Genomic DNA, 27,576 nt, shown 5'->3' with positions numbered 1-27,576 from the left:
CACCATATATCTTCGGTACGTTTCCCTGAGAAAATCTATTTCCAATTGATCCTTACAAGTTCCTGCCTGATATCCTGATAGTTACTTCACATCTGATTAAAAATTCCTTTCACACCGATCATTCTCGCTTAACATTGAATTGCTCCTGTTTCTGCCAGCTCATGTTGTTTTGTTTTCCAACCTGAACCATTATTCGCTAAATCTTTGACCTCGTGATATTTGTGATCATCAAAGTGAAAATCCTGAAATGCAAGAAATCTGAAATAAAGGAGATAATGACGGAAATCTTCAGCAGGTTTGGCAGCTTTTGTGGAGAGAGACACAGAGTTAGTGTTTCTGATCAATGACCGTTCATCACAATGGCAACACACACAAAATACTACAGGAACCAGCTTGTCAGGCAGCATCTATGGAGAAGAATAATCAACCTTACTCATCATTTTCTGTTTTCTCATTCCTAAATCCTATTTCTGTTTTCCCATTTTCTATTTTCACATTCCCAGTTCTCATTGAATTCTGTTGATTGGAAATGTTGTCTGAGCTGCTAGCAACACCTTACGTATATTCCATCTGGGTGGCCTCCAGCCCAATGACATGAATATCATTTTCTACTTCTGGTAAAAAAAATTCCCTCCTCCTCTCCTCCTCTTCTCCACTCTGTTCTCTTTCCTCCTCTCAGCTGCCTATCACATCCTCCTTCCTTTTCTCCTGAGCTTCACTGTCCTATCCTATCAGATTCCTTCCTTTCCAGCCCTTTATCATTGCTACCAACCCACTTTCACCTATCACCTAGCTAGCCTCATCCCGCTCCCCACACCTTTCTATTCTGGTATATTCCATCCTTCCTTTCCAGTCCTGAAAGGGTTTCGGGATGAAAGATCAACTCTTTATTCATATCCATAGATAATGCCTGACCTACTGAGACCTTCAGCATTTTGTGTGAGTTGCTTTGTTTCTGCTTTTCATTTACAACCAATAGCTGACTTCCTCTCACCTGAGTTACAAGCAGAGCACACTGGGTGTGTCAGATATGCTAACAAGGTTTGTACTTCAGATATAAAATCAAACAATTCCCAGAACATCCTTTCATTCACACAGAGTGGCATGAGTGAATCCCACTTAAAACAGGTAGGTGCCAATGAATTTTAATATGTTTTCTCTGAATTATGTTGGGATTTCTTTTCGTTTTGGGAAAATGTGTTTTATTTTTCATGAACTTAATCTCTTTGGATACCATCAGCCAGTGAGCAAACTGGGGATAGATTCAAATTTGAGCAATTACCTGATCTGTTTTTACAACGCTTGGCAAAGAAAAACATTTTGACCATCAGGAATACTCTAATATCAATTTTGAGTGTTGATGCCCAGACATCACAAAAACAAAAAGCACAAAAAACATGTCATTAAGAAAAAGATCTTTAGTATATTAATATGACTCAGACATAGCTTTGGTTTTGTTTTGTTTTCTTTCACCATGTTTCTCATTAAAAGTATTAAAGAAATTAGAACAATCAGGAGTATTGAAGTAATACTGATGCTTCACTGAATTGGATCATTAATTTCTGGTTTCCATTCTACTTGTACTGCCAGACCCACATTCCCCTGGTATGTTAAGCTGTATTTCAGATTTTCATCATCTCTTTTATCTCTCAAGCACCAAACACAGTCTGTACAGTTAACAAGCCAGTGCAGGTTGGGAGTGGTATTCATGTTTGCCTTGGTAATAGAACATAGAACAGTACAGCACGTTACAGGCCCTTCAGCCCACTATGTTGTGCTGACTCTCAAACCCTGCCTCCCATATAACCCCCCACCTTGAATTCCTCCATATACCTGTCTAGTAGTCTCTTAAACTTCACTAGTGTATCTGCCTCCACCACTGACTCAGGCAGTGCATTCCACGCACCAACCACTCTGAGTAAAAAACCTTCCTCTAATACCCCCCTTGAACTTCCCTCCCCTTACCTTACAGCCATGTCCTCTTGTACTGAGCAGTGGTGCCCTGGGGAAGAAGCGCTTGCTGTCCACTCTGTCTATTCCTCTTAATCCCATGGGATGATGGATGAAGATCCATGCCAACCATTTGTGACATCATGACAGCAAATCTTCATCAGAACTGTCCCTAATGCTGTGACTCAGCTGGAATTTTGTGTGATATTTTCAGTGTAGTTGTGGTGAACTACATATACCAGTCTGGACACACCCCCTGATGACTGCTCCTGTGGCTCCTCCCAAAGACCCCTGTATAACGGTGATGGAGGTCTGAGCCCGGCCTCTCAGTCTCCAGGATGTAGTATGGTGGTCACTCACTGCTCGTTCCTTCTTCCAGTCAATAAAAGCCGATACCTCGCTTTTATGTCTCAGAGTGAGTTATTGATGGTGCATTAGTAGTGATAGCTGTGAGAGAGGCTGTCTTTAAGACACAGGCTTTCATGTCAGCTAGAAAAGTTGAAATAAGAAGGTATTTCCTCTGCATGTGGACTGCCAGCATGATCAACAGGTTAGAGATGAAGCGGGGATGGCAAGTAATGACTGTTGAAATCTCTGCCGATGTTGCATCCGGTATCTGAGAGCAGTTAAGAAAAAATCCACTGCAATTGTCAGCGTTAATTCACTGACAGAATCAGAGATAACATTTGCAATCTTAGGATGGACACAGCTACACATTGTTATGATACCAGCCCCCTCCTTTGTGAGAATCGCAAGAGCCCTAGTGAAGGGGGGGTCAATGACCCAAGAGAGAGAGAGACGTGCTGAATAGACACAGGAAATGGGAGAGAGGGAGACGTGCTGAAAACTGCATTCCACCGGGATTTGAAACCTAATTGGGAGGGCAGTGAATTGGGTTTGTAAGTCAAAAATAAATAAATAAATAAATTGGATCTGGTATGCAGGTAGCCAGACGGGAAAGCAGCAAAGATGGACGTGGATGAATTTATGAAAAACCCGACTGTGGAGGTGCTAGAGGCGGCCACCAAATCAGACTTGTTAAATTTGGCGAAGGGATTGGACCTCGCAGAAGTGAGGTCGTCCATGAAAAAGCGGGAGGTGCGAGGGGCCATAACTCAGTATTACATTGGGAAGAAAGTGTTCGAAGCTGAGGTAGTGGAAAATATCCCTGAAACAGTACCAGCGAGTGGAATGGATCAGCTAGAGTTGGAGAAATTAAGGTTGGAACATGAATTTAAAATGAAGCAGCTGGAAGGGGCTGAGAGAGAAAGGGAGCAGGCGTTCCACATAAAGGAGTTAGAGGTGAAACGGGACCAGGAGCTCCAACTAAAGGCGTTAGACGTGGAAAAAGAGCAGGACCAAGCTGAAAAGCAAAGACAGCATGAAATTCAGCTAAAAGAACTAGAAGTAGCCGAGAACGAGAGGGAACGAGCCGAGAACGAGAGAGAACGAGCCGAAAAGCAAAGAGAGTATGAGGAGAGACGAGAACAGCGGGAACGTGACTTGGAGATGGAGAAGTTAAAGAAAGAGCGAAGAGATCTAGGGTTAGATTGAGAGGAGAGGTTTAATGTTAGTCGGGAGTTGAGGGTAGTACCTCCATTCGAAGAGTCGGATGTTGATAGTTATTTCTTGCTTTTTGAAAAGGTGGCAGTAAATCAAAAGTGGCCCAAAGAGCAGTGGGTGGCGTTGTTACAAAGTGTGTTAAAGGGGAAGGCACAACGAGCATATGCAGCCTTGGCCGTCGAGGAAGGGGAAGCGGAGAATTATGCCAAAGTAAAGGAGGCCATTCTCCGGAGTTACGAACTAGTACCTGAGGCGTATAGACAAAGGTTCAGAAATTTACGGAAAAGGTGGAATCAAACGTATACCGAGCTAGCCTATGAAAAGGGTGTGCTCTTTGACCGTTGGTGCACCGCGGAACAGGTGGACGGGGATTATGGGCGTATCAGGGAGTTATTTTTGATTGAGGAATAAAAAGGGTGTGTTCCGGAGGAGATCCGGATGTATTTGAATGAGAAGCCGAATAAGTCCATCTCGGAAATTGCTAGGTTCGCAGATGAATATGCCCTAACCCACAGGACAAAGTTTTCCTCGCCAAAAGGTTACCCGAGAGACCGTGGGAACGACCGAGAAAGTCCGCCGGCTGAGGCAGAGGTCCCGCCGGGAGCTAGTGGTAAGGTTGAGGGGGAAAGGCCAGGCGGCCCGAGATTTCCGGGCTTGAACTGTTTTAATTGTGGGAAGGGAGGACATATTGTCTCTAGGTGTTTTGCTCCGAGAAAGGAGCCAGAAAAAGGGAGAACAGCGGTCCCTATCGGGTGTGCCGTGGTAATCAGTAAATCGACAAGAGAGCCCCGGGTAGACAGAGTACGAGAAGGGTCAGAGACTTGGCTGTCACCCGGAACCGTGTCCGTGAAGGGGGGAGACCCACCCATTCCTGTCCGAATCTGGCGAGACACCGGGGCGGAGCTGTCGTTGATCCGCCGTGAGATACTAGATTTCGGTCGGAGAAGGGGAATGGTCGCCGTGAAGGGGATAGGTACAAGAATAGAAATGGTGCCCCTACATCAGGTAATTATGGATTGTGAGCTGGTATCTGGACCAGTCGAAATAGGGGTGCCATCAGAATTCTCGAGAACTGACGTGGACGTCCTCCTCGGAAATGATTTAGCCGGGGGGAAGGATAGGACAAGGATGACACGGCTCAAACAGCCTGTGAGGATTGAAGCCCCACCCCTCGCATCTCCAGTCTGTACCACAGGCGCGAGCATTCGCAGCCTGTCGAGAAAGGCAGCTGAGAAAGCGAGCAGTTTAAATCTGGCCAGTATTGATTTGGCCGAGACGGTCCTACCGACCCTGTACCACAAGGGTTCTGAGGGTGGTAAACCGAAGAGTAGTAAAGTGAAAGGGGTTAAGGGAGAGGAGTTAGAACTGCCCTTAGCAAAGAGAAAGGTCCTAGAGGTAGGAAATAAAGATGAGAGAGGGAAAAAGCTGTTAAAAGGTCCAGAGTTGGACATGGATGATCTGTCGGGGGTGGCAGCCCTGTTTGAAGAAGTTGAGAGTTATCAAGGTGTTCCCAATAATGAGATGAAGGCAGTCCTAGATGAAAAGGATGCCATTACCTTGGAGAGGTCTGCTGGGTTGGCAGACGAGGTTGTTTCAGCCCGCGAGGTTGAGTTTACTCTGGAAGGGCGTTGCCCAGAGAGGAACTGGGAGGATCAGGGGAATTTAGAATTTGAAAAGGGTACGGGTATTGAAAGCCTGGGAGAGGCAGATGTCCCGTTTGAGTGTGTCCAAGATGTGGATGCACGTGGTACTGAACCTAGTAATGGAGCTCAGAACAAGTCTGAGGTATTTGATTCAGTTGAAAAGGAATGCAGTCCCTGTGGGTCAGATGGACTGGGTTCAGTGAAGACAGGATTACCCCTGGTAATTGGGGGAAGGGAGGGTTCCCAGGTGTTGGTACACGAAGGGGTGGTGAACCTTAAAGTGGAACTCGACCATGGGGGATTAAACATCATTATTGAAGGGAACGGGAAGTTTGTAGTTCCCAAATCGAATGAAGAAAATTTAAAGTTTAGATTGGTGTCAGAAGAAGCAACCAAGCTACAGAAACGAGGGCTTGGTAACTCGGTGCCTGCGCATCGATTACAGGTTGATTTGGAATGTAAAGGTGCCCCACCCGCTGTTGTTAATCAAGAGCGCGCTGTGAAAAAGCCGAAATTCAAATGCGGCCTGAGGGAAAGGTTCGAACTGAAACCCATCAGCCTGCATGGTCCTGACAAAAGGGCTAGTCGCCTGGGGAAAATTACAGAATTGGGTGGAAATGGTCTAAGTGGTGTTGATAAGATGACCTCGAGGAACGAGATGGGCAGGAGCTCACCACGCCAAATTACTCAAGTTCCTCACGGGGGGGGGGGGGGGACTCACCGGAAAAGAGGCGACGGTTAATGGGGATGACATTTTTAAACAGCAAAGCAAGTTGTACAGGGTTGCGCCAAAGCCTGTGCATAATAAAGACAGCCCCTTTGGAGACCTGCCTGTGAAGTGAAACGACCGAAACGATTAGTATTCGCATAAACTTTTGTAGATGCACCTAAGCTAAGATCACACCTCCTTAGTTTTGTTGCTGAAAAAAAAAATAGGTGGTTATTGAATTAAAGTCTGATGCTACAAGATTTTTAGTACGGTACGCGATGTTAAGATATTAAAGAAAGGGACACTGTAATCGTTAACCGTTTGGATACTGACTTGAATGTATAACAGTAGTACTCTGTGAAAAGAAAAGCTTGTGTATTGTGGTAGATTCAAAAATCCTGTAGGACTCTATACCACTGTTTTTAACCGCTGGTAAAAAACGTTTAAGAGGGGAGGTGTTATGATTCCAGCCCCCTCCTTTGTGAGAATCGCAAGAGCCCTAGTGAAGGGGGGGTCAATGATCCAAGAGAGAGAGAGACGTGCTGAATAGACACAGGAAATGGGAGAAAGAGAGACGTGCTGAATACCGCGTTCCACCGGGATGCCGAATAAGGCGACCTTGACTATTGTCTCATGAAGACCACGTGTAAAGCCCTCGGGCAAAGTGGGCTGGTAGAGAGAGAGGGCTGGTTGGGGTAATTTTAGCATTAGATTGCTCGCTTGCCTCTTTTTGGCTTTTTTCCTGGGGTTTTGAGGGTGGAGGGAGGGGGATTTTTTCTTTTTTTTCTTTTTTTCGCTTGCTTTTTGCTTAGTTTTATTTCATGGGCTTATATGAAACTACAAAAATGGCTGCAGTGCTGTGACTTCCGGTTTCCCTTTGAACTTACTTCCTTCTTCCGGGTTCATGAGTTCACTTTTCTTTCAAACCTATATGTTAACTGTAATATATATTGTCAATATGGATAAGACTATTAACTTTGTTTCTTGGAATACTAATGGTTTAAATCATCCGATCAAACGGAAAAAAGTATTCAAAGTATTCCATAGAATGAATGCTAATGTTATTTTTGTACAAGAGACTCATGTAAGGAAGGTGGATAGTCAGCGGTTGTTTAGGTTTTGGAAGGGCCAACAGTATCACTCAAATTCGCAAGCCAAAGTGAGAGGTGTTTCTATTTTTATAGACTCATCAACTGCTTTTATACATCATGAAACAATTTCAGATCCGCAAGGTAGATTTTTGCTTATTACTGGTTTACTTTTTAATCAAAAAGTTGTTTTAGTTAATGTTTATGCTCCAAATACTGACTGTCCTGAATTTTTTAAATGCTTATTTACATCCTTTCCTAATCTGAATCAATATAGATTGATAATGGGTGGGGATTTTAATTGTTGTCTAAACCCTTTGATGGATAGATCCAAGCCCACTCAAACTTTTCCGAATAAATCGGCTTCTCTTATTAATCCTTTTATGATTGATTCAGTTATTTGTGAAATTTGGCGTTTTCTACACCCTAATAACAAAGAGTTCTCATACTTTTCCCATGTGTATCATAATTACTCAAGAATTGATTACTGTTTCATTGATCAGCATTTACTTACAGATGTTATGGATTGTAAATATGACTCTATTGCTATATCTGATCATGCACCTTTGAAGTTATCTATTAAGGTGACAGATTCATATATTAGTACTAAAGGTTGGAGGTTTAATCCTGTTTTACTGCAGGACTCTGACTTTGTTAACTTTATTAAACAGCAAATTGATTTGTTTTTCTCAATAAATTCTACAGCAGAGATCTCTAGTGGAATTTTGTGGGATACTTTTAAGGCATATATTCGTGGACAGATTATTTCATATTCTGCCGGAGTTAGGAAACGAACTAATTCTAAAATATTAATATTAGTTGATAAAATTAAGGCAATTGACAAGATCTACTCATTGACCCCTAGTACAGAACTTTATAAAGAAAGAGTGGAACTTCAAATGGAGCATAGTTTATTATTAACCTCCTCGATTGAAAGTCAGTTAATTAAATCGAAAGCTCAATTCTATACATATGGAGATAAGTCTGGTAAACTACTAGCTAACCAATTGAAAATTGTTTCGGATAAGCGACAAATTACTAAGATTCACAAACAAGATGGTACTTTGACGATTGATCATAAAGAGATAAATAAAGCCTTCCAAGATTTTTATAATTTCTTATATCAATCAGAATGTACTAAGGACTCTTCTATAATGAATGAATTCTTAAGGAAATTGAATATTCCAAAAGTAACTGTTGAGGATAGTGTATTTTTGGACACACCTATTACGGAGTCTGAAATAGAAAAGGCTATTTTCTCAATGAACTCAGGTAAAGCTTCGGGTCCAGATGGTTTTTCTGCAGAATTTTTAAAATCCTTTTCTTCCATACTTTCTCCTTGGCTTTGTAAAATTTTTAAAGATGCATTAAGTATAGGTAAACTACCACAATCTTTTTATGAAGCTTCTATTCCCTTAATTCTTAAAAAAGATAAAGACCCTACTGAATGTGCATCCTATCGGCCTATATCTTTGCTGAATACGGATTTTAAGATTCTTAGTAAAATTTTGGCTATTAGATTAGAAAATATATTGCCTCGGATTATTTCTGAGGATCAGACTGGATTTATTAAAAATCGCTATTCATCTTTTAACATTAGAAAATTAATTAATATTGTTTATACCTCTTCATCTAAAATCCCAGAATGTGTCATCTCTTTAGATGCCGAAAAAGCATTTGATAGAGTCGAATGGTCATATTTATTTAATACATTGCAACATTTTAATTTTAGTTCAAAATTTATATCATGGATTAAATTAATATATCAGAAACCTTTAGCTTCGGTCTTCACCAATAATCAAAGATCCCCTTTTTTTCAGTTATTTCGGGGTACAAGGCAAGGTTGTCCTTTAAGCCCTTTATTATTTGACATTGCTTTAGAACCCTTGGCTATAGCCATTCGTGAATCACCCAATATTTTAGGTATTACCCGTGGGGAGACAATGTATAAGGTATCATTATATGCGGATGATTTGTTATTATATATATCTGACCCTGAAAGATCTATTCCTGCTATTTCTTCTTTGCTTGCTCAATTTAGTAATTTTTCTGGATATAAATTGAATTTTAATAAGAGTGAACTTTTTCCATTAAATATGCATACTTCAATTTATAATCAGGTACCATATAGAATTGTTACAGATTATTTTACTTATTTAGGTATTAAAATTACTAAAAAACATAAAGATTTATTTAAAACTAATTTTTTGCCTTTAGTAGATCAAATTAAGCAACTTGCTAATAGGTGGTCCCCACTATCTTTGTCTTTGGTAGGCAGAATTAATGCCATTAAGATGATGATACTACCTAAATTTCTATATCTATTTCAAGCATTACCAATTTTTATTCCTAAATCTTTTTTTGATATGGTTGTCTCTAAAATATCTTCGTATTTGTGGCAGAACAAAAATCCTAGGCTAGGTAAAAAATATTTACAGAAGCCTAAGAAGGAGAGCGGCTTGGCTCTACCAAATTTAAGATTTTACTATTGGGCAGTTAATATACAGTATTTGATATTTTGGACACAAGAATCGACTACAGTTGCTGGCCCACAATGGGTAAATTTGGAATGTAAATCTGTGCAAGATTTCTCATTGATCTCAATCTTAGGATCTTCACTTCCTTTTTCGTTATTCAAAACGAATAAACAGATAACTAATCCTATAGTCAAGTATACATTACGAATCTGGTTTCAATTTCGTAAATGTTTTGGTTTGAATAAGTTTATGCTGTCAAGTCCTATAATATCTAACTACTTTTTCCGACCATCATCTATAGATCAAGCTTTTCTTTTATGGAAAACAAAAGGTATAACATGCTTTTGTGATCTGTTTTTGGATGATAACATTATGTCCTTTGAACAGTTATCTAATAAATATAATTTATCTAAAACCCATTTTTTTAGATATTTACAAGTTAGAAATTTTCTATATAATGAACTAAAGTCTTTTTCAAAAGAATGTCCATTGGACATTACAGAAAGAATTTTAGCCCTCAATCCTTGTCAAAAGGGCTTAGTAGCTATCATTTATAATATGATTATGAATGTACAACCAGATATATCAGAAAAAATTAAGAAGGAATGGCAGGAAGAATTGCATTGCCCTATATCTACTGAGCAATGGGAAAAAAATTTATCATTGGTAAACTCATTATCTGTGCTAAACATGCTCTAATACAATTTAAGGTTGTACATAGAGCTCACATGTCTAAAGATAAACTTGCTCGATTTTATTCTTATGTTAATCCAACCTGTGATAGATGTCATTCTGATATTGCTTCGTTGACCCATATGTTTTGGTCTTGTCCTTGTTTACAAAACTATTGGAAAGATATTTTTAATATTATTTCAAGAGTCTTAAATATTAATCTCCAACCACATCCTTTTACCGCAATTTTTGGTCTACCAATGATAGATAAGAAGCGTTTATCCACTTCATCCCAACGAATGATTGCATTTGTTACACTAATGGCTAGAAGATCTATTTTACTGAATTGGAAAGAAATTAACCCTCCAACTGTATTTCAGTGGTTTTCTCAAACTATTTCCTGTTTGAGTTTAGAAAAAATTAGAAGTGTGGTTTTTGATTCTTCAGTTAAATTTGAGGAAACTTGGAGACCATTTATTCAACATTTTCATATGAATTAAATGGTCTGATCCTGAACCTTATTGTTACTATCCTGAATTGTGTGGATGGAGGTTGGGAGTCATCGGCACTACTGTATGTATTTAACATTATGCAATTGCCCATGTTGGTTAGTTTTTAGTTTTTTTTTTGGGGGGGGTTTCTTTTTTCTTAATTCCTTTACATTATACTATGAGTTTGGGAGATGTTATGTATTGATTAATACATATTTGATTGTTAATTAATCTATTATGTACTCTCAAATGTTTTGTACTTATATTTTACTTATGTTTTTCTTAAAAATTAATAAAAAGATTTGAAAAGAAAGAAAGAAAGAAAGAGACACCTGCCATCCCGTGAGGAAGTATAAAGGAGGGTCTGGGGGGGACGACCCCTTTAGACGCACCAAGGAGACACGATAGCGATCCCGTCGTAGCGGGAAGCCATTTTGAAGGAAGCCACGTGCGTTAGATTCCGAATCGGGAGTCTGTGGCTGGAATCACGGACAATCGCTTTTAACTAACAACAGGAAAGCCTGCTCTCCTGATTCCACAGCTTTGCTTCGTAAGGACCTGGACAAGTGTTCCTTTTCTCTCCAATCTCTCTCTCTCTCTCCAACACGGGAAACCCAGCGGTTCCCAGAAAGCTGAAGCCTGCCGACTTTTGAATGACTGTTATATTCCCAAATGGACAAGATAATATCCCCTAGACAACGATAGAGCTTAATTCTGATTGATCATTACTATACCTGCGCTTTAGATTGAGTATTGACGACGTATGTTATCAAAATATATGTATTAACATTCCTTTTGTGCCCCTTTATAAATAAAAACGTTTAAAAATGGTACCATCAGACTTCAGTGGACCTCTCTATCTTTGCTGGTAAGTGATCCAGTTACGGGATACGTAACAACGTGGGGGCTCATCCGGGATTTGAAACCTAATTGGGAGGGCAGTGAATTGGGTTTGTAAGTCAAAAATAAATAAATAAATAAATTGGATCTGGTACGCGGGTAGCCAGACGGGAAACCAGCAAAGATGGACGTGGATGAATTTATGAAAAACCCAACTGTTTTTGTTCTAGAGGCGGCCACCAAATTAGACTTGTTAAATTTGGCGAAGGGATTGGACCTCACAGAAGTGAGGTCGTCCATGAAAAAGCGGGAGGTGCGAGGGGCCATAACTCAGTATTACATTGGGAAGGATGTGTTTGAAGCTGAGGTAGTGGAAAATATCCCTGAAACAGTACCAGCGAGTGGAATGGATCAGCTAGAGTTGGAGAAATTAAGGTTGGAACATGAATTTAAAATGAAGCAGCTGGAAGGGGCTGAGAGAGAAAGGGAGCAGGCGTTCCACATAAAGGAGTTAGAGGTGAAACGGGACCAGGAGCTCCAACTAAAGGCGTTAGAGGTGGAAAAAGAGCAGGACCAAGCTGAAAAGCAAAGACAGCATGAAATTCAGCTAAAAGAGCTAGAAGTAGCTGAGAACGAGAGGGAATGAGCCGAGAACGAGAGAGAACGAGCCAAAAAGCAAAGAGAGTATGAGGAGAGACGAGAACAGCGGGAACATGACTTGGAGATGGAGAAGTTAAAGAAAGAGCGAAGAGATCTAGGGTTAGATCGAGAGGAGAGGTTTAATGTTAGTCGGGAGTTGAGGGTAGTACCTCCATTCGAAATTATGCCGAAATAAAGGAGGCCATTCTCCGGATTTACGAATTGGTACCTGAGGCGTATAGACAAAAGTTCAGAAATTTAAGGAAAGGGTGGAATCAAACGTATCAAACCGAGCTAGCCCATGAGAAGGGTGTGCTCTTGGATCGTTGGTGCACTGCGGAACAGGTGGATGAGGATTATGGGCGTCTCAGGGAGTTACTTTTGATTGAGGAATTTAAAGGTTGTGTTCCGGAAGAGACCCGGATGTATTTGAATGAGAAGCCGAATAAGTCCATCTCAGAATTTGCTAGGTTCGCAGATGACTATGCCCTAACCCAGAAGACAAAGTTTTCCTCGCCAGAAAGTTATCCGAGAGACCGTGGGAACGGTAGGGAAAGCCCGCCGGCTAAGGGAGAAACTCAGCCAGGTGCTAGCGGAAGAAGTGAGGATAACAGGCCAGAAAACTGGAGATTTCCTGGTTTGACCTGTTTTAATTGTGGAAAGGTGGGACATATTGCATCTAAATGCCCTGCTCCGAGGAAGGAGCCAGAAAAAGGGAAAGCAGCGGTCCCTATCGGGTGTGCAGTGGTAATCAGAAAATCGGCAAGAGAGTACCGGGTAGGCAGAGTGCGAGAGGGGTCTGAGATTTGTCTGTCACACGGAACCGTGTCTTTGAGGGAGGGGGACCCACCAATTCCCGTACGGATTTGGAGAGACACGGGGGCGGAGCTTTCATTGATTAGCAGTAAGGTGTTAAAATTCGGACCTCAGACGGGAGAGGTAGCCCTGAGAGGCATAGGAAAATGGACCGAAGTGGTGCCTTTGCATAGGGTCCTTTTAGATTGTGAGTTGGTGTCGGGACCAGTGGAACTGGGGGTCCTGCCGGAGTTGCCGGGGGAAGGCGTGGACGTCCTTCTGGGTAACGACCTAGTGGGTGGGGAGATGGGTGCAGCCGTGAAGCTGACAACCCAGCCTGTGTGGGTTGAGGCCCCTCCGTCAGATCCTAAGATCTATCCCGCATGCGCGGTCACTCGCAGCATGTCAAAAAAGGCAGCTGAGCCCAAGAGCAGTTTAAATCTGAGCAGTTTTGATTTGGCCAAGACGTCTTTACCGACCCTGTGCCACGAGGGTTCTGAGGGTGGTAAAACGAGGAGTAGTGAAGTGAAAGGGGGTAAGGGAGAGGAGATAGATCTTCCCTTAGCGAAGAGAAAGGTCCTAGAGGTAGGAAATAAAGATGAGAAACAGATAAAGCGGTTAAAAGGTCCAGAGTTGGACATGGATGATCTGTCTGGTTTGGCAGACCTGTTTGAAGAAGTTGAGAGTTATAAAGGTGTTCCCGATAATGAGATGAAGGCAGTCCTAGATGAAAAGGATGCCATTACCTTGGAGAGGTCTGCTGGGTTGGCAGATGAGGTTGTTTCAGCCCACGGGGTTGAGTTTACTCCGGAAGGGAGTTGCCCAGAGAGTAGCTGGGAGGAGCAAGAGAATTTGGAATTTGAAAAAGGTACGGGTATTGAAAGCCTGGAAGAGGTCAATGTCCCATTTGAGTGTGTCCAAGACGGGGATGCACGTGGTCCTGAACCTAGTCCCGGAGCTCAGAAAAGGTCTGAGGTATCTGATTCAGCTGAACAAGACGTCTGTCCTTTTGGGTCAGATAGACTGGGTTCAGTGAAGACAGGGTTAACCCTGGTAATTGTGGGAAGTGAGGGTTCCCTGGTGTTTGTACATGAAGGGGTGGTGAAACTTAAAGCGGAACTCGAACATGGGGGGATAAATATTATTATTGAAGGGAACAGAAAGTTTGTAGTTCCCAAACCGAATGAAGAAAATTTAAACCCTGCAGATCACTTACAGAGTAAGGCGGGAGCTGCTGGGGCCCCACACACTATTGTTATTCAAGGGTGTGGTGTGAAACAGCAGAATTCAAAATGCTGTTTGAACAAAGAGGGATCGCTTGCAGATCTTAAATTGAAAACTAATAGCATGACGGTTCCTGAAGAGAAAACTAAAGAATTGGGTGGAAATGACCTAAGTCTGGGACACGGTGTTGATAAAATAACTCCTATGAGTTTCCCTCGCCAAACTACTCGAGTTCCTCCCGTAGGAACTCACCGGAAAAAAGGTGATGGTTAATGGGGGCGCCATTTTTAAATAGAAAAACAGGCTGTACGTGATTTTGACAAAGCATGTGAGTAACAAAGACAACCCCCTTGGAACCTGCCTGTTAAGTTGAAATCTGATGCTACCAGCCTTTAGTCAGGTACAAGAGGAAAAAAATATTAAAGGAAGTACCACTGTAATCGTTACCTGTTTAGATGCTGAATTAAATGTATAACTGTATAGCTCTGTAGTGAAAAGAAAAGCTTGTGTATTGTGTTAGATTCTAAAATCCTGTAAGACTTTGTACGAATCCATTTTTAACCGCTGGTAAAAAACGTTTTTTAAGAGGGGAGGTGTTATGATCCCAGCCCCCTCCTTCCTGAGAATCGCAAGATCGCTATTAATTCGGGTCTTGGACCCAGGAAATGAGAGAGAATCCTCAGAGAGACAATGCAACGGATTTTGACCATTGTTTCTTGGAGACACCCTTGTAGATTGCGACTCTATACTACGTGCCAGCTATCAGGGATACATGGACACCCTCGGGCAATGTGGGGTGGGGATTGTATCACCCCACCTTGATTGACATCTACAACTCTGCAAGTCAAGATAAAAAGGGGACTGCAGGAGTGTGGTGAACTACATATACCTGTCTGGGCTGCTCCTGTGGCTCCTCCCACAGACCCTGCTGACTGCTCCTGTGGCTCCTCCCACAGACCCCTGTATAAAGGTGACTGTGGCCTGTTGCCCTGCTCATTCCCCAGGATGTAGTGTTGTTCATTCTTCCAGTCAATAAAAGCCGATACCTCACTTCCTACGTCTCAGCGTGAGTTATTGATGGTGCATCAAGGAGGCTGTACCCTAGCGACGCACCAGAAGGAGACACCATCGCTCATCGCTCCCGTGATAACGGGAAGCTAGTCGGAAGCCACGTGTGGTTTGTTTCCCCTAGCCTGGGGAGCGAGTGGCTGATAACACTGAAAAGGACTTCGAACTGACAACGGGGAACCCACGTTCCCGATTCAATGATTTGAGTCCAAAAGGCTGGCAAGTTTATTTTTCTCACCAAAAATCTCTCTCTCTCCAACACGTGAAACCCAGCGGTCCCCAAAAGGCAAAAAGCCTGCATGAACTCGAGAGACTTTGATATTTCCATCGGACAATAATTTACCCCTAGACAAAACGATAGAGCTACTTCTTATTGTTGATTATTACTATACCCGCGCTTTAGATTGAGTATTGACGACGTATATTATCTGAATGTTTGTATTAACCTTACTTTTGTGCCCCTTTATAAATAAAAACATTTAAAAATAGTACCATCAGACTTCAATGGACCTCTCTATCTTTGCTGGTAAGTGACCCAGTTATGGGGTTCATAACAAGATCGAGAGAGAGAGAGAAGCATTGATTGCTTGATGATTGGTGACGGTATGATTGTGTCATGATCCAGTGGACGTGTAATGACATGCCTGAGAGCTGACATTTGATCTCTGCAAGTTAACAAACAATTCACTGAACTAGACCTGTAGCACTTTGTCAGGAAAAGAATGGTATTATCACTGTCCTTTCAGAGAGGAATGCTGCGGGTTCAGGAGGGAGTAGGTTATAGTGAGAGAGGAAGAGTCAGTATCTTGCCCCTACCCTATTTCTCTTTTGTCAAATGTTATTTCCATTGTCTAATCCACATCAGAGTCCACTCCATCCCACCCCTGCACTTTCTAAACACATAAAACTAACTTTTCTCTCACTGCATTTCTGACAATGGGTTTTCAACCTGGATCGTGAGCTCTGTTTCCACAGTTGCATGTGACCGGCAGCTTTGTCTATTTTTATGTTATAAATCCTATGTCTGATCAGCTCAAAACTTTCATGATAACTTTGTCTTTGGGTCCTTAATTCTAGATCCCAATACTTCAGAACAGTAAATGCAGGGGATTCATAATTTGCCAGTTTCTTTTAAACGTGTTTTGTTAAAGAAAAATTGCTGCCATCAATAACAGGATGAATTTGTCTTCCTTTTCTATAAATCTAAGTATGTCTTAGTTCATGTAGTCAATATTGAAAACAGAACATGCATCTTTGTTTTGCAGGAACATTTGACAAACCATCTCAGCTCCACATTATGATCTCCATGAAGAAAGGATATTTCCTTGTCTTAATATTTGCAACTGCAGGCATGTTGTACAGATGCTGGGATTTAGAAGGCTATTATTCCATTCAAAGGTACATGCTTGGAATATTGCATCTAAAAGACGAATCTGGTTCTGAAAAAGATGTTCCTGATCTTGCATTCTTATACCAGAATCCCGGGATTATGTTTGTGGAGTCAACTGACAACGTAGAGCCGACACCATTAATGGTGTGTTCAGTGGAGTCTGCTGCTCTCCGAAACCCAGACAAACCAATCTATTACTTCATGAAGGGATTCAGTGGCAACTTGAGCCAGTATCCACAGCCTGAGTACAAAGGAATCCCTTTGCTCTCCTCAGTGAGGAATGTCACGATTCTACCCTTGAATGTCACTGAACTGTTCGAAGACACTCCATTGAAAAGCTGGTATCAAAAGGTAATCAACAGAAATATCTGATTTTGTTTGGTAAGCTCAGTGTTTGACTCAAATTAACTTGTTTTTAAATGAATGTAGAGCATATATGTCAAACTCAAGGCCCACGGGCCAATTTCGGCCCGCGGTGGAATTATCTTTGGCCCACGAGATAATATCTAATTACTATTAAAGCTGACCCCAGTAATCAAAGCGCCTATGGCATATGATATGGCTAATGCTGAGTTTATTCAGGTACCAGGTTTTCAGGGTTTTTAGTGTTTATTCGGCAGTCTTGCTCGGCAGTCTTCTTCATAAGAAACGGAATTTGTAAAGTGAAACACTTTGTAGTTATAGTAGACACATGAGAGCAGGCTGAAAAAACAGAGGCAACGAAAGCTGCATTCGCACGCGTCCGACTGATCCGGCCCGCATGAAGCTGCATTTTGCTCAATCTGGCCCATGACCTAAAGTCAGTTTGACACCCCTGATTTATTGTAGAGTATCGGTAGGAATGATGGGAAATAAATATCTAGGGCAGAAGTACTGGATGCAGTGAAAGGCATTGCCACATTGACAAACATTGCCTCGCCTATTCTTTACGTTTAAACCAGTGTGTTGTATCTGAGAGCATTTTACTGCAGGCCAGATGTTGGAGGCAGGGCAGACATGCTAATGGACACCAAAGGGAAAGGTACATGGTATATTTTGAGACAAGGCAGTGCTGTACAAAGCAAGTGGAGAAAATTAATGTGATTAAAAATTTAAACTTGACACCTTGGGTCTCAATCGAAGACAGCAGAGATACACTGTACAACAGTCACTTGCCTAATCTGGCTTTGGATTCTCCAGTGTAGAAAGACAAGAATCCTGATGCAGTGCACAAAAATTGGTAGAAATACAGATAATTTGTTGCTTGACCTGAAGGAGCAATTGAGCACCTGGAAGATAGATAAGGAACTTCTATAAATAATGACTTCCCTTCTCACATGACCAAAGTGCAGAAATTTTTCCTCTATGTACATGCAAAGGTGCTGTATGATGGAAGATGATTACTGGTGGTAATAGGTGTTCGAGTTAATTCCATAATGAAACTTCCAACATGTGGTCCAAAACCTAAAGTCAAAAGATGATGGATGACAGTGGGAGCCCACATATCCACACAACTCAGAAAACTTCTTAAAGAAACAGCACACAAGACACAAGTACTGCAAATCTACCTCATAAAGAGTCATAATATCTTCAGTTAGTCACAGCATAGTCCTCTGGAGCATAGAGTTAGTATTTAAATATCTTCCAGCACGTTACAGTGAGTGAATATTTTAGGGAAGTTGTTGATGCCAAGGTCAGTGTTAATGCCCGAACAACAAAGATATGATTTTATTTTGTTTAAGCAACTTTATTTTCAGTGTCTCAGTTCAATACCTGAGGGCCTCCACGTTTTCATCCCACAATCCCCTTTCTCACCCAGTATGTACGTGCGTACAAGGGAAAAAGCACATCCCTACTAAATGCTTACATAGTCCTAGTTGACAGAACTCAACATTCTCCCATCCTTTTTGTGTATATATTGAGAAATATAAGTTAAAAAAATTCAAGACCATTCAAATACCGATTAGGATATGAGAGTTAGTTTTAACCCCTGTCTTTAAAGAGGGTGACCACTTGCAAGACTGAAGGTCCTGATGGAGTACCAGGTAAGGCTCTGAAAACCTGTGCCAACCAACTGGTGGGAGTATTCAAGGACATTTTCAACTTCTCACTACTAAGGGTGGAAGTTCCCACTTGCTTCAAAGAGGCAACAATTATAACAGTGCCTAAAATAATAATGCGAGCTGCCTTGATGGCTATCACCCAGCAGCACTCACATCAACTGTGATGAAATGCTTGGAGAGTTTGGTCATGACTAGACTGAACTCCTGGCTCAGCACACAGTAGGTCAATGGCAGATGCAATCTCAATGGCTCTTTACATGGCTTTAGACCACTTGGACAACCCGAAACCTATGTCAGGATGTTGTTCATCGACTATAGCTCAGCATTTAATACCATCATTCTCACTATCCTGATTGATAAGCTATAGAACTTGGGCCTCTGTACCTCCCTCTGTAATTGGATCCTCAACTTCCTAACAGGAAAACCACAATCTGTGCGGATTGGTGATAATACCTCCTCCTCGCTGACGACCAACACTGGTGCATCTCAGCGGTGTGTGCTTAGCCCAATGTTCTACTCTCTCTATACCATAACTGTGTGGCTAGGCATAGCTCAAATACCATGTATAAATTTGCTGATGATACATCCACTGTTGGTAGAATATCAGATGGAGATGACAGGGCGTACATGAGCGAGATATACCGTCTAGTGGAGTAGTGTTGCAGCAACAACCTTGCACTCAATGTCAGTAAGACAAAAGAGCTGATTGTAGACTTCAGGAAGGGTAAGACGAAGGAGCACATACCAATCCTCATAGAGGATCAGAAGTGAAGAGAGTGAGCAGGTTCAAGTTCCTGAGTGTCAAGATCTTTGAGGAGCTAACCTGGTCTCACCATATTTCTGCAGCTATAAAAAAAGGCAAGACAGTGACTACACTTCATTAGAAGTTTGAAGGGATGTGGGACTACTGCACAGGACTGAAAGAAGCTGCAGAGGGTCATAAATTTAGTCAGCGCCATCTTGGGTACTAGCGTACAAAGTACTCAGGACATCTTCAAGCAGCGGTGCCTCAGAAAGGTAGCGTCCATTATTAAGAATCCCCAGCACCCAAGGATGCCCTTCTCTCACTGTTACCATCAGGTAGCAGGTACAGAAGCCTAAGGGCACACACTCAGTGATTCAGGAACAGCTTCTTTCCCTCTGCCATGTGATTCCTAAATGGACATTTAACCCATGAATGCTACCTCACATTTTTTAATATATATATGTAGCCTCCGTGACCCCAATTGGCCCCCGTTCGCCTAGGGTGAACCACCATCGCCCCACCAATAGTGCAATACGTCGGTGTAAATATGGAGTAATGCCCCTCCCCCAGTAAAAGCACGCAATACAAATATCAGACAATGCACCCAAAAGCGAGTAAATAGTTGCAACTTTGTAGTTTTCTCTTAGTGGTGGGTTAGTAGAAACAGATAATCTAAAGGCACAAATAAATAAGTTTATCAGTTTGTGCACATAATATTTTAATATGTTGTAGCTCACGCCTCCAGTTCCATCCACAACGACCTTCCGAGCCTTCGGCCACCGTCCGAACCACCGACATCCAGTATCCATTGCTCTGGAACCGCTGTCTGCTCCTCACACGTCCGTCCTCCTCGTTCTCCTCCTGAAAAAGACCGTGAACTCCCGCTCAGCTCACACATGCAAGATAGCATAACAATTCTCCATTGGTTATTTTCCCCCTTATCGGTAGTCAGAACCCAAACATTCCTGACACAGGAACTCATTACAGCATTACAGAGAAGCCATTTCATTATAACAATACAGAGAAGCCATTTTGTTAGCCTGAACAGTTAACACCACTGTTACGGGTACTGAGAGTCCTACATTCTCCCCCTACTAAATTTAGTCAAGCCCTCATGACGCTCAGATAATTTGCCAACCCTTCCTGCAAAGCACAAAGCCCAACCCAGGTGCAGAAAGCAGTGACATAACTCCCTAAAACAGTGGAGATCACACCCTGCTCCCCAGGTGCAACATAGACCAACCTATCTGGGGGGCGCCTACTTCTCTGATACCTGCGCACTCCCTCTTCTACCTCCTCCACTTCGGACACTACAGAATACTCATGGAAACTATGAGGCGAACCCTCCTGAAAGCGGTCACCCAAACCCTTCTGCACCTCGCAACCCTCTATCTCTTGCTCGGGCCCCACATCCTCCTCACCAATGCCCTGTGCTACTCCCAACAGCCCATCACTAGCCCCCCTTACCCCCTCTAACCCAGTGGGGGAAGGGCCAGTTGTAGCAGTGAACCAGATGTCCAATATGTTGACTCCATCGACTCTTTTTGCTGATCTCCAGAGTCCCGAGCATGTCTAAAAAAGTCCGATTAAACCTCTCTGGCTGGGGATCGTCCTGTGGATGATATGGGATGGTCCTCGATTTCTCAATCCCCAGCATATCCAGTAACTCATAGATGAGCTTACTCTCAAAGTCCTGTCCCTGGTCACTGTGTATCCGTCGGGGAAGGCCATAATGCACAAAATACTTCTCCCATAGCACTCTTGCCACTGTAGTCGCCCTCTAATCCTTGGTGGGGAATGCTTGAACATGCCTGGTGTAATGATCGGTGATGACTAGGACATTCGCCGTGTTGCTGGTATCAGGTTCTATGGCCAGGAAATCCATACACACCAGGTCCAAAGGCCCCGCACTCTGCAAGTGCGACAACGGAGCAGCCTGCACAGGCAGTGTCTTCCGGCGTATGCAACATATGCAGGACTTGCAATACTCGTCGACCTCCGACCTCATTCAGGGCCAATAAAACCAGTCCTTCAGCAATCCATAGGTCTTCTCCACCCCCAAGTGTCCAGAGTCATCATGCAGTGACCTCATCACAACCCTCCGATACTTCCCAGGCAGGACCAGCTGCCAACTCCGAGGTCGGTCCGGGGGTGACGTTACCCGGTATAACATTTGGTTCTTCAACCTCAACCGAGGCCACTCTCTCAGTAACAGAGGCACTGAGCCATGTTGTGTCTTCTCCACCCAGGCCACGTCCCCCTTTTCAACTGCGTCCCAAATAGCGCCAATGCCAGGGTCATCTCGCTGAGCAGCTGCAATTTCCCCAGGACTCAACTCTGGCAGCTGTGGGGTCTTCAGAGCCGACATGTCACAGTCAACTAGGGGTAGGGCATCATCGGATGCCCCCAATGGGTCCACCACACACTCTGGCCGCTCCTTTTCCTCGGTCTGCGCGGTTATAGCAAACTGACACATGGCCTTCACTCCGGATGCAGGAACGCTCTCCCACTCCTCGTCCCCCTCCAGGTCCTCATGCTTCCATGAAGACAGAGCATCTGCATCGACATTCCGGCTCCCCGGCCGGTACTTCAGGTGAAAGTCATATGCAGACAGGGCGGCCAACCAACGATGACCGGTGGCGTCCAGTTTCGCCGAGGTCAGGATGTAGGTAAGCGGGTTGTTGTCCGTCTGTCCCTCAAACTCGGCCCCGTAGAGATAGTCACTCAGCTTATCCACTACCGCCCATTTCAATGCCAGAAACTCCAACTTGTGGCTGGGGTAGTTCCTCTCGGAGGGTGACAAACTCTGGCTGACAAATGCTACCGGCCTCAGCCCGGCACCCTGATCCTGATACAAGACCACCCCTAACCCCTCCCGACTAGTATTGGTGTGTAGCACATAGGGCAACCGGGGTTCCGCAAAAGCCAGCACCGGCCCCTGAGTCAGCGTCTCCTTCAGGGACCGAAAAGCCGCCTCACATCGGTCATCCCATCTCTGTCTGAAGGGCTCTGCCGGGTTCAAATATTCTCCAGCCTCCCGTCCTCCTCTCCCTTTCCCTTTCTGTCCCAGAGGGGGGTAGCCATGCAGAGGCTGGTTCAAGGGATGGCTCACCTTGGCATAGCCCTTCACGAATCTCCAGTAATATCCACAGAACCCCAAGAACGAGCACAGAATGCTCACAGTCTGGGGTCACGGCCAGGTGGTCGCTGCTTTGATTTTACTCGGGTCTGTAGCTACCCTGTTCTGTGAGATTATATGTCCAACATACCTAACAAACATCTGGCAAAACGGGCACTTGTCCAGTAAAGTTTTAACCCTTCATCCTTCAGCCGGTTGAGCACCTTCAGTAGCCTCGCTTCGTGTTCTTCCAAGGTGGATCCAAATACTATCAGGTTGTCCAAATATACCAGCACTTCAAGCAAGTTCATATTCCCCACGGTCTTCTCCATGACCCTCTGGAAGGTGGCAGGAGCCCCCAATATGCCTTGGGGCATCCTTTCAAACTGGTAAAATCCCAGAGGACATATAAAGGCCATCTTCTCCTGATCCGCCTCACTCATTGGGATCTAGAAATATCCACTCCTCAAATCCAACACACTGAACCACTTTGCCTCACTCAGACAGGCCAGCATGTCTTTGACCCTGGGGACCGTATACTGGTCAGGGATGGTGCACATATTCAGGGTCCTATAGTCCACATACACATGAATCTTCCCATTTTTCTTCCTGGCCATGACTATCGGGGACACATAAGGGCTGCGGGACTCCAAAATTATCCCAGCTTCCTTCAACTTACACAAATGTTGCCGCACATCGTCCACATCTGCAGGGGCCCATCATCGCGACCTTTCTCGAAATGGGATGTCTTCAGTCACCCGGATGGTGTGGCGAGTGCTCCTGAAACAGCCCAAGTCAAACTCATCAACATCTTCTCCACCATCCTCCGCTTCCAACTCTCTGGCACAGGTGAGGCCCCAAAGTTAAACACCCCAGCGGTCAACTTATCCCTGTTTTCCAATGGTTCTCCTCCTGCGAGCCTCACGGGGGCACTATGCATCACCGTCACTGGGAACAAATGCGCCAGGGGCATTCCTCGTTTAAAAGTGATCTCCCGTTGTGTGGTGTTCCTGATGTTCACCGCCACCCGGCGTGCCTTCACCACCGAGAGCTTCTGTAGCTCAGGCCTCACCAGCACCCCAGCTGGGAATCTTGATTCCCCCTCGAGATCCTCTAGACTGTCCACTAAAAAGGCTTCACCCTCAGGCACTCTGGGGTATCTGGGGATCCCCACCACTCTCGTTACTTCACTGGGCCGTACCACCCTGGGCTTCGACTGGGCACACCATACAGTTCCTCTTTCCAATACCGTGTCCCACCCGTGGTGACCACCCACATCTTTAAAGGCAGCATGGAACACCGGGTGCACTGACAGTCCTCACCCGCCTTCTCCTTGAAAGCCCCCAGGAGTTTCTGCACAATAGGGGTGTTGGTCCCTATCAGAATTGACACAACTCTAGTCACAACTGGGTCCAGGCAAACCAGTGCCAAGGCCTCATGAACCTCAGACACTCCCACCTCGGCCTCGAGGAACTTCAGCCTCATGGACAAATAACCATTGTATGGGTACTGACCAGCACTGATACCCCAAATTTCCAGGGCATTGAAGGATGTCAGGGGTGAATGTGACAAATACTGATCATAGAACGAATAGTACAATAGCGTGACCTGTGACCCCGTGTTTAGTATGGCTTTTGCATCTATTCCCTCTATCCGGATTGACACACTGGATCTGGGTCCCACCAATCCTTCTGGGATTGGCTCTTCTCCACTCAGGGGTCCCGTGGCACATTGCTGGGAACGTGTTTTCCCAGAGACTCCAGGCCATTCCTTCACTGAGTCTCCTCTAAGTTTCACGACACCCTCATCCTTCATCCTTCAAAAATGATAGGACCCACTCTCGAAAATCTCCGCCCCCAGCTACTGGCAACTCCTCAGGTGTCCCATCAAACCTTTCCGCTGAGACAATATGCACGCCCCTGTCACTGAGGTCACAGAGATGGTGGCAGTCCCACCACCGAGACGTCAGCACCAATCTGCACTAACACATATCTCTAACCGTACTCAAGCATCGAATTAACACTTTGCCTGAGGTATGCATGTGCACCCCACTTAATACGCAGACATGAGTAAATGGTATGTCCTCGATCTCACATCAGAGTTCAATCTTATCTGAATCCATCTCCCGTCGTTTAAACCGGGGCGAATTACCCCATATGTGACAAATTCAAACCCAGACGAGAAACCCCCACAAATGTCACCCCAGTTGGCCCCTGTTTGCCTAGGGTGAACCGCCGTCACCCCGCCAATAGTGCAATACTTCGGTGTAAATACGGAGTAATGCCCCCCCAGTACACGCTCGCAATACAAATATCAGACAATGCACCCAAAAGCGATTAAATAGTTGCAACTTTATAGTTTTCTCTTAGTGATGGGTTAGTAGAAACAGATAATCTAAATGCACCAAATAAGTAAGTTTATCAGTTTGTGCACATAATATTTTAATAGGTTGAAGCTCAGGCCTCCAGTTCCATCCACTACGACCTTCTGAGCCTTCATTCACCGTCTGAACCGCCAACATCCAGTATCCATTGCCCTGGAACCGCTGACTGCTCCTCACACGTCCGTCCTCCTCGTCCTCCTCCCGGAAAAGACCGTGAACTCCCGCTCAGCTCACACATACAAGATAGCATAACAATTCTCCATTGGTTAGTTCCCCCCTTATCTACAGTCATAACCCAAACATACCAGACACAGAAACCCATCACCGCATTACAGAGAAGCTATTTCATTATAACAATACAGAGAAGCTATATTGTTAGTCTGAACAGTTAACACCACTGTTACGGGTACTGAGAACCCTACATATATTATTTCTGTTTTTGCACAATTTTTAATCTATTCAATATACATATACTGCAATTGATTGATTGATTGATCTTTTCTTCAATATTATGTATTGCGGCTGCTGGTAATTTAACAAATTTCACAACATATGCCGATAATAAACCAGATTCTGATACTGATATTAATAGAATTCATAATGCCTTCACTATGTGCCTTTGACAGCAGAAGAGCTGGTGTTCCTCCTTTGTGAGACACCCAACTAGAACTTCCTTTGTAGTTGACTATTATCTTAATTTCCTTTCTCATTATTTCTACATCTATATTTCTCTTCCTGATGCTAAATACAGTTCTTTATTATCACTGAAATACTCAGTTAATGGATTAAACTTTTCTTGTCATTTATACTGTAGGTAAATCCACAAAAGGAGAGGTTTTGGACTCATGTACTTGCTGATGGCTGCAGGTTAGCGTTGATCTGGAAATATGGAGGAATCTACCTGGATACTGACATTATATCACTGAGGTCTATGCCGTTTGATAACTTTACCTGTCCACAAAGCCCAAATGTTTTCAGTAATGGAGCAATGGGTTTCTATCAGAAGCATCATACCTTTTTGTGGAATTGCATGGAAGATTTTGTGGCTCATTACATTGGTCATGTTTGGGGTCAACAAGGTCCTCAACTGATCACCCGTGTGCTGAAGAGATGGTGCAATACCACTGAACTAGCCACCTTCATTGGCAAGGAATGCAATGGCATCTCTATATGGATCTCAAAACGTTTCTATCCAGTCCCATATCTAGCATGGCAGAAGTACTTTGCTCCCTGGAAAAAGGAGCATATAGAACGGGTCTTTTCAGATACGTATGGAGCACATGTCTGGAACTTCATGAATAAACACAAGAAAAGAAAAGTTGCTGCTGGAAGTGGATCATTAATGGAACATTTCTTCCAGTTGCATTGTCCAAATACATACAAAAACTTAATTCAATCCAGCAATAGTACAGAATGATTTTGGATCTGATATTGTACAATGAATGACATAATTAGGTTGTCAAGAGTGCATTCATTATTAATTCTGACAACTGGATACCCTTCTATTCAATGATTCAATAGAAAGACTAAACAGAATTGAAAACCAATTTCCAACTCCAGTTTTACGTGATGTAACTGGGCCAATGCATGATCTTCTATTTCGCTTTTATAAATTGGAGAAGTGGTCTGAGTGAGTATTGGCACTGAGGGAACAGAAGAATTCACGGCTTCAGTTCTTTTGTATCAATAGTCCATTGACTTGGCTGGAATCTTTATCAAGCTGTTCTTCTGTATCAGTGGCTTTATAAATTGTAACAATTCTGGAAGTTGAACAGTGAACTTGTTTGAACCGCCAGAGGGATGAGATCACTTCTCCCCCTGTTGTCGGGACCAAGTTCCCTCGCCAGCTAAGCTTGAAGAAATAAACTGGTGAAAATATAAGTAACAATCTTTTGTGCTGTGGTTATTTGGTCTGGTGATTTAAGTTTACAAAGTGATTCTTTTCAAATCTTTTATTATTATTATTATTCAAAAACAACACAAGTACGTCGAAGTAACAACACTTACAATGCCTCCAAAAAAAAAGAAATTATCTTAAAGATTGAAAATTTTTTTGTGAATAAAAAATCCCCCTGCTAAGCAAGAATAGTGAGAAAAAAAGAAACCCATTGAGGGCACAACCCCGGAGCCATGCATCAGACAGAAAGCTGCTAAAAGTAAACAGCAAACTGCCAACAAGAAAGAAAGATATATCAGAAAAAAATTTACACTTAGATCATGGAGGAAATCTATCAGTTAACTGAAATGATAATAATGAGCAAATGAGCCCCATCTCTTCTCAAAATCAAATAAAGGTTCAAAGGTTCGACTTCTAATTTTCTCCAAATTAAGACACAGCATCACTTGAGAGAACCATTGTGACAAAGTAGGAGCTGATATATCCTTCCATTTCAGCAAGATGGCCCTCCTAGCTATCAATGTAACAATTGCAATAACATGTTGGTCAGACACAGAAATACCATGGATATTTTGAGGAATTATTCCAAAAAGCACAGTCAATTTATTAGGTTGTAAGTTGATTCTGAGTGCTTTAGAAATTGTCAATAAGACTGACTTCTAAAACTGTTTTAATATAGAACATGACCAGAACATATGTGTCAGTGTAGCTATCTCAGTTTTACATCTATCACAATACTTGTCAACATTGGGAAATATTTTAGAAAGTCTCTCCTTCGTCAAATGGTAACGATGCACAATTTTAAATTGAATCAGTGAATGACTAGCACAGATCGAAGAAGA

At 43.2% G+C, this 27,576-nt stretch overlaps 1 protein-coding gene and 1 long non-coding RNA gene across 5 annotated transcripts; both read left to right on the top strand.

The window, feature by feature from the left end:
- Nucleotides 1-1,048: 1,048 nt before the first annotated feature.
- LOC140725339 (alpha-1,4-N-acetylglucosaminyltransferase-like) lies at nt 1,049-26,703 on the top strand. 4 transcript variants are annotated; one of them, XM_073040685.1, is made up of 3 exons: nt 1,049-1,128; nt 16,425-16,900; nt 25,652-26,703. In XM_073040685.1, the coding sequence occupies exons 2-3, from the start codon at nt 16,457-16,459 to the stop codon at nt 26,252-26,254; spliced, it is 1,047 nt and encodes a 348-aa protein (XP_072896786.1). In that variant the 5' UTR covers nt 1,049-1,128; nt 16,425-16,456; the 3' UTR covers nt 26,255-26,703. The 4 variants fall into 4 exon arrangements, with proteins under 4 accessions (XP_072896786.1, XP_072896784.1, XP_072896787.1 ...); XM_073040683.1 differs by lacking the exon at nt 1,049-1,128 and adding an exon at nt 3,818-4,123; XM_073040686.1 differs by lacking the exon at nt 1,049-1,128 and adding an exon at nt 11,651-11,868.
- LOC140725341 (uncharacterized) lies at nt 4,139-11,426 on the top strand. Its single transcript, XR_012098323.1, has 2 exons — nt 4,139-4,518; nt 10,894-11,426. It is a non-coding gene; the product is annotated as an uncharacterized lncRNA (long non-coding RNA).
- Nucleotides 26,704-27,576: the final 873 nt, after the last annotated feature.

Source organism: Hemitrygon akajei, chromosome 3 (genome assembly GCF_048418815.1).
Source record: "Hemitrygon akajei chromosome 3, sHemAka1.3, whole genome shotgun sequence".
Taxonomy (NCBI): domain Eukaryota; kingdom Metazoa; phylum Chordata; class Chondrichthyes; order Myliobatiformes; family Dasyatidae; genus Hemitrygon; species Hemitrygon akajei.
The sequence above is the reverse complement of the archived record's forward strand: the minus strand, read 5'-3'. Positions and strand labels throughout refer to the sequence as shown.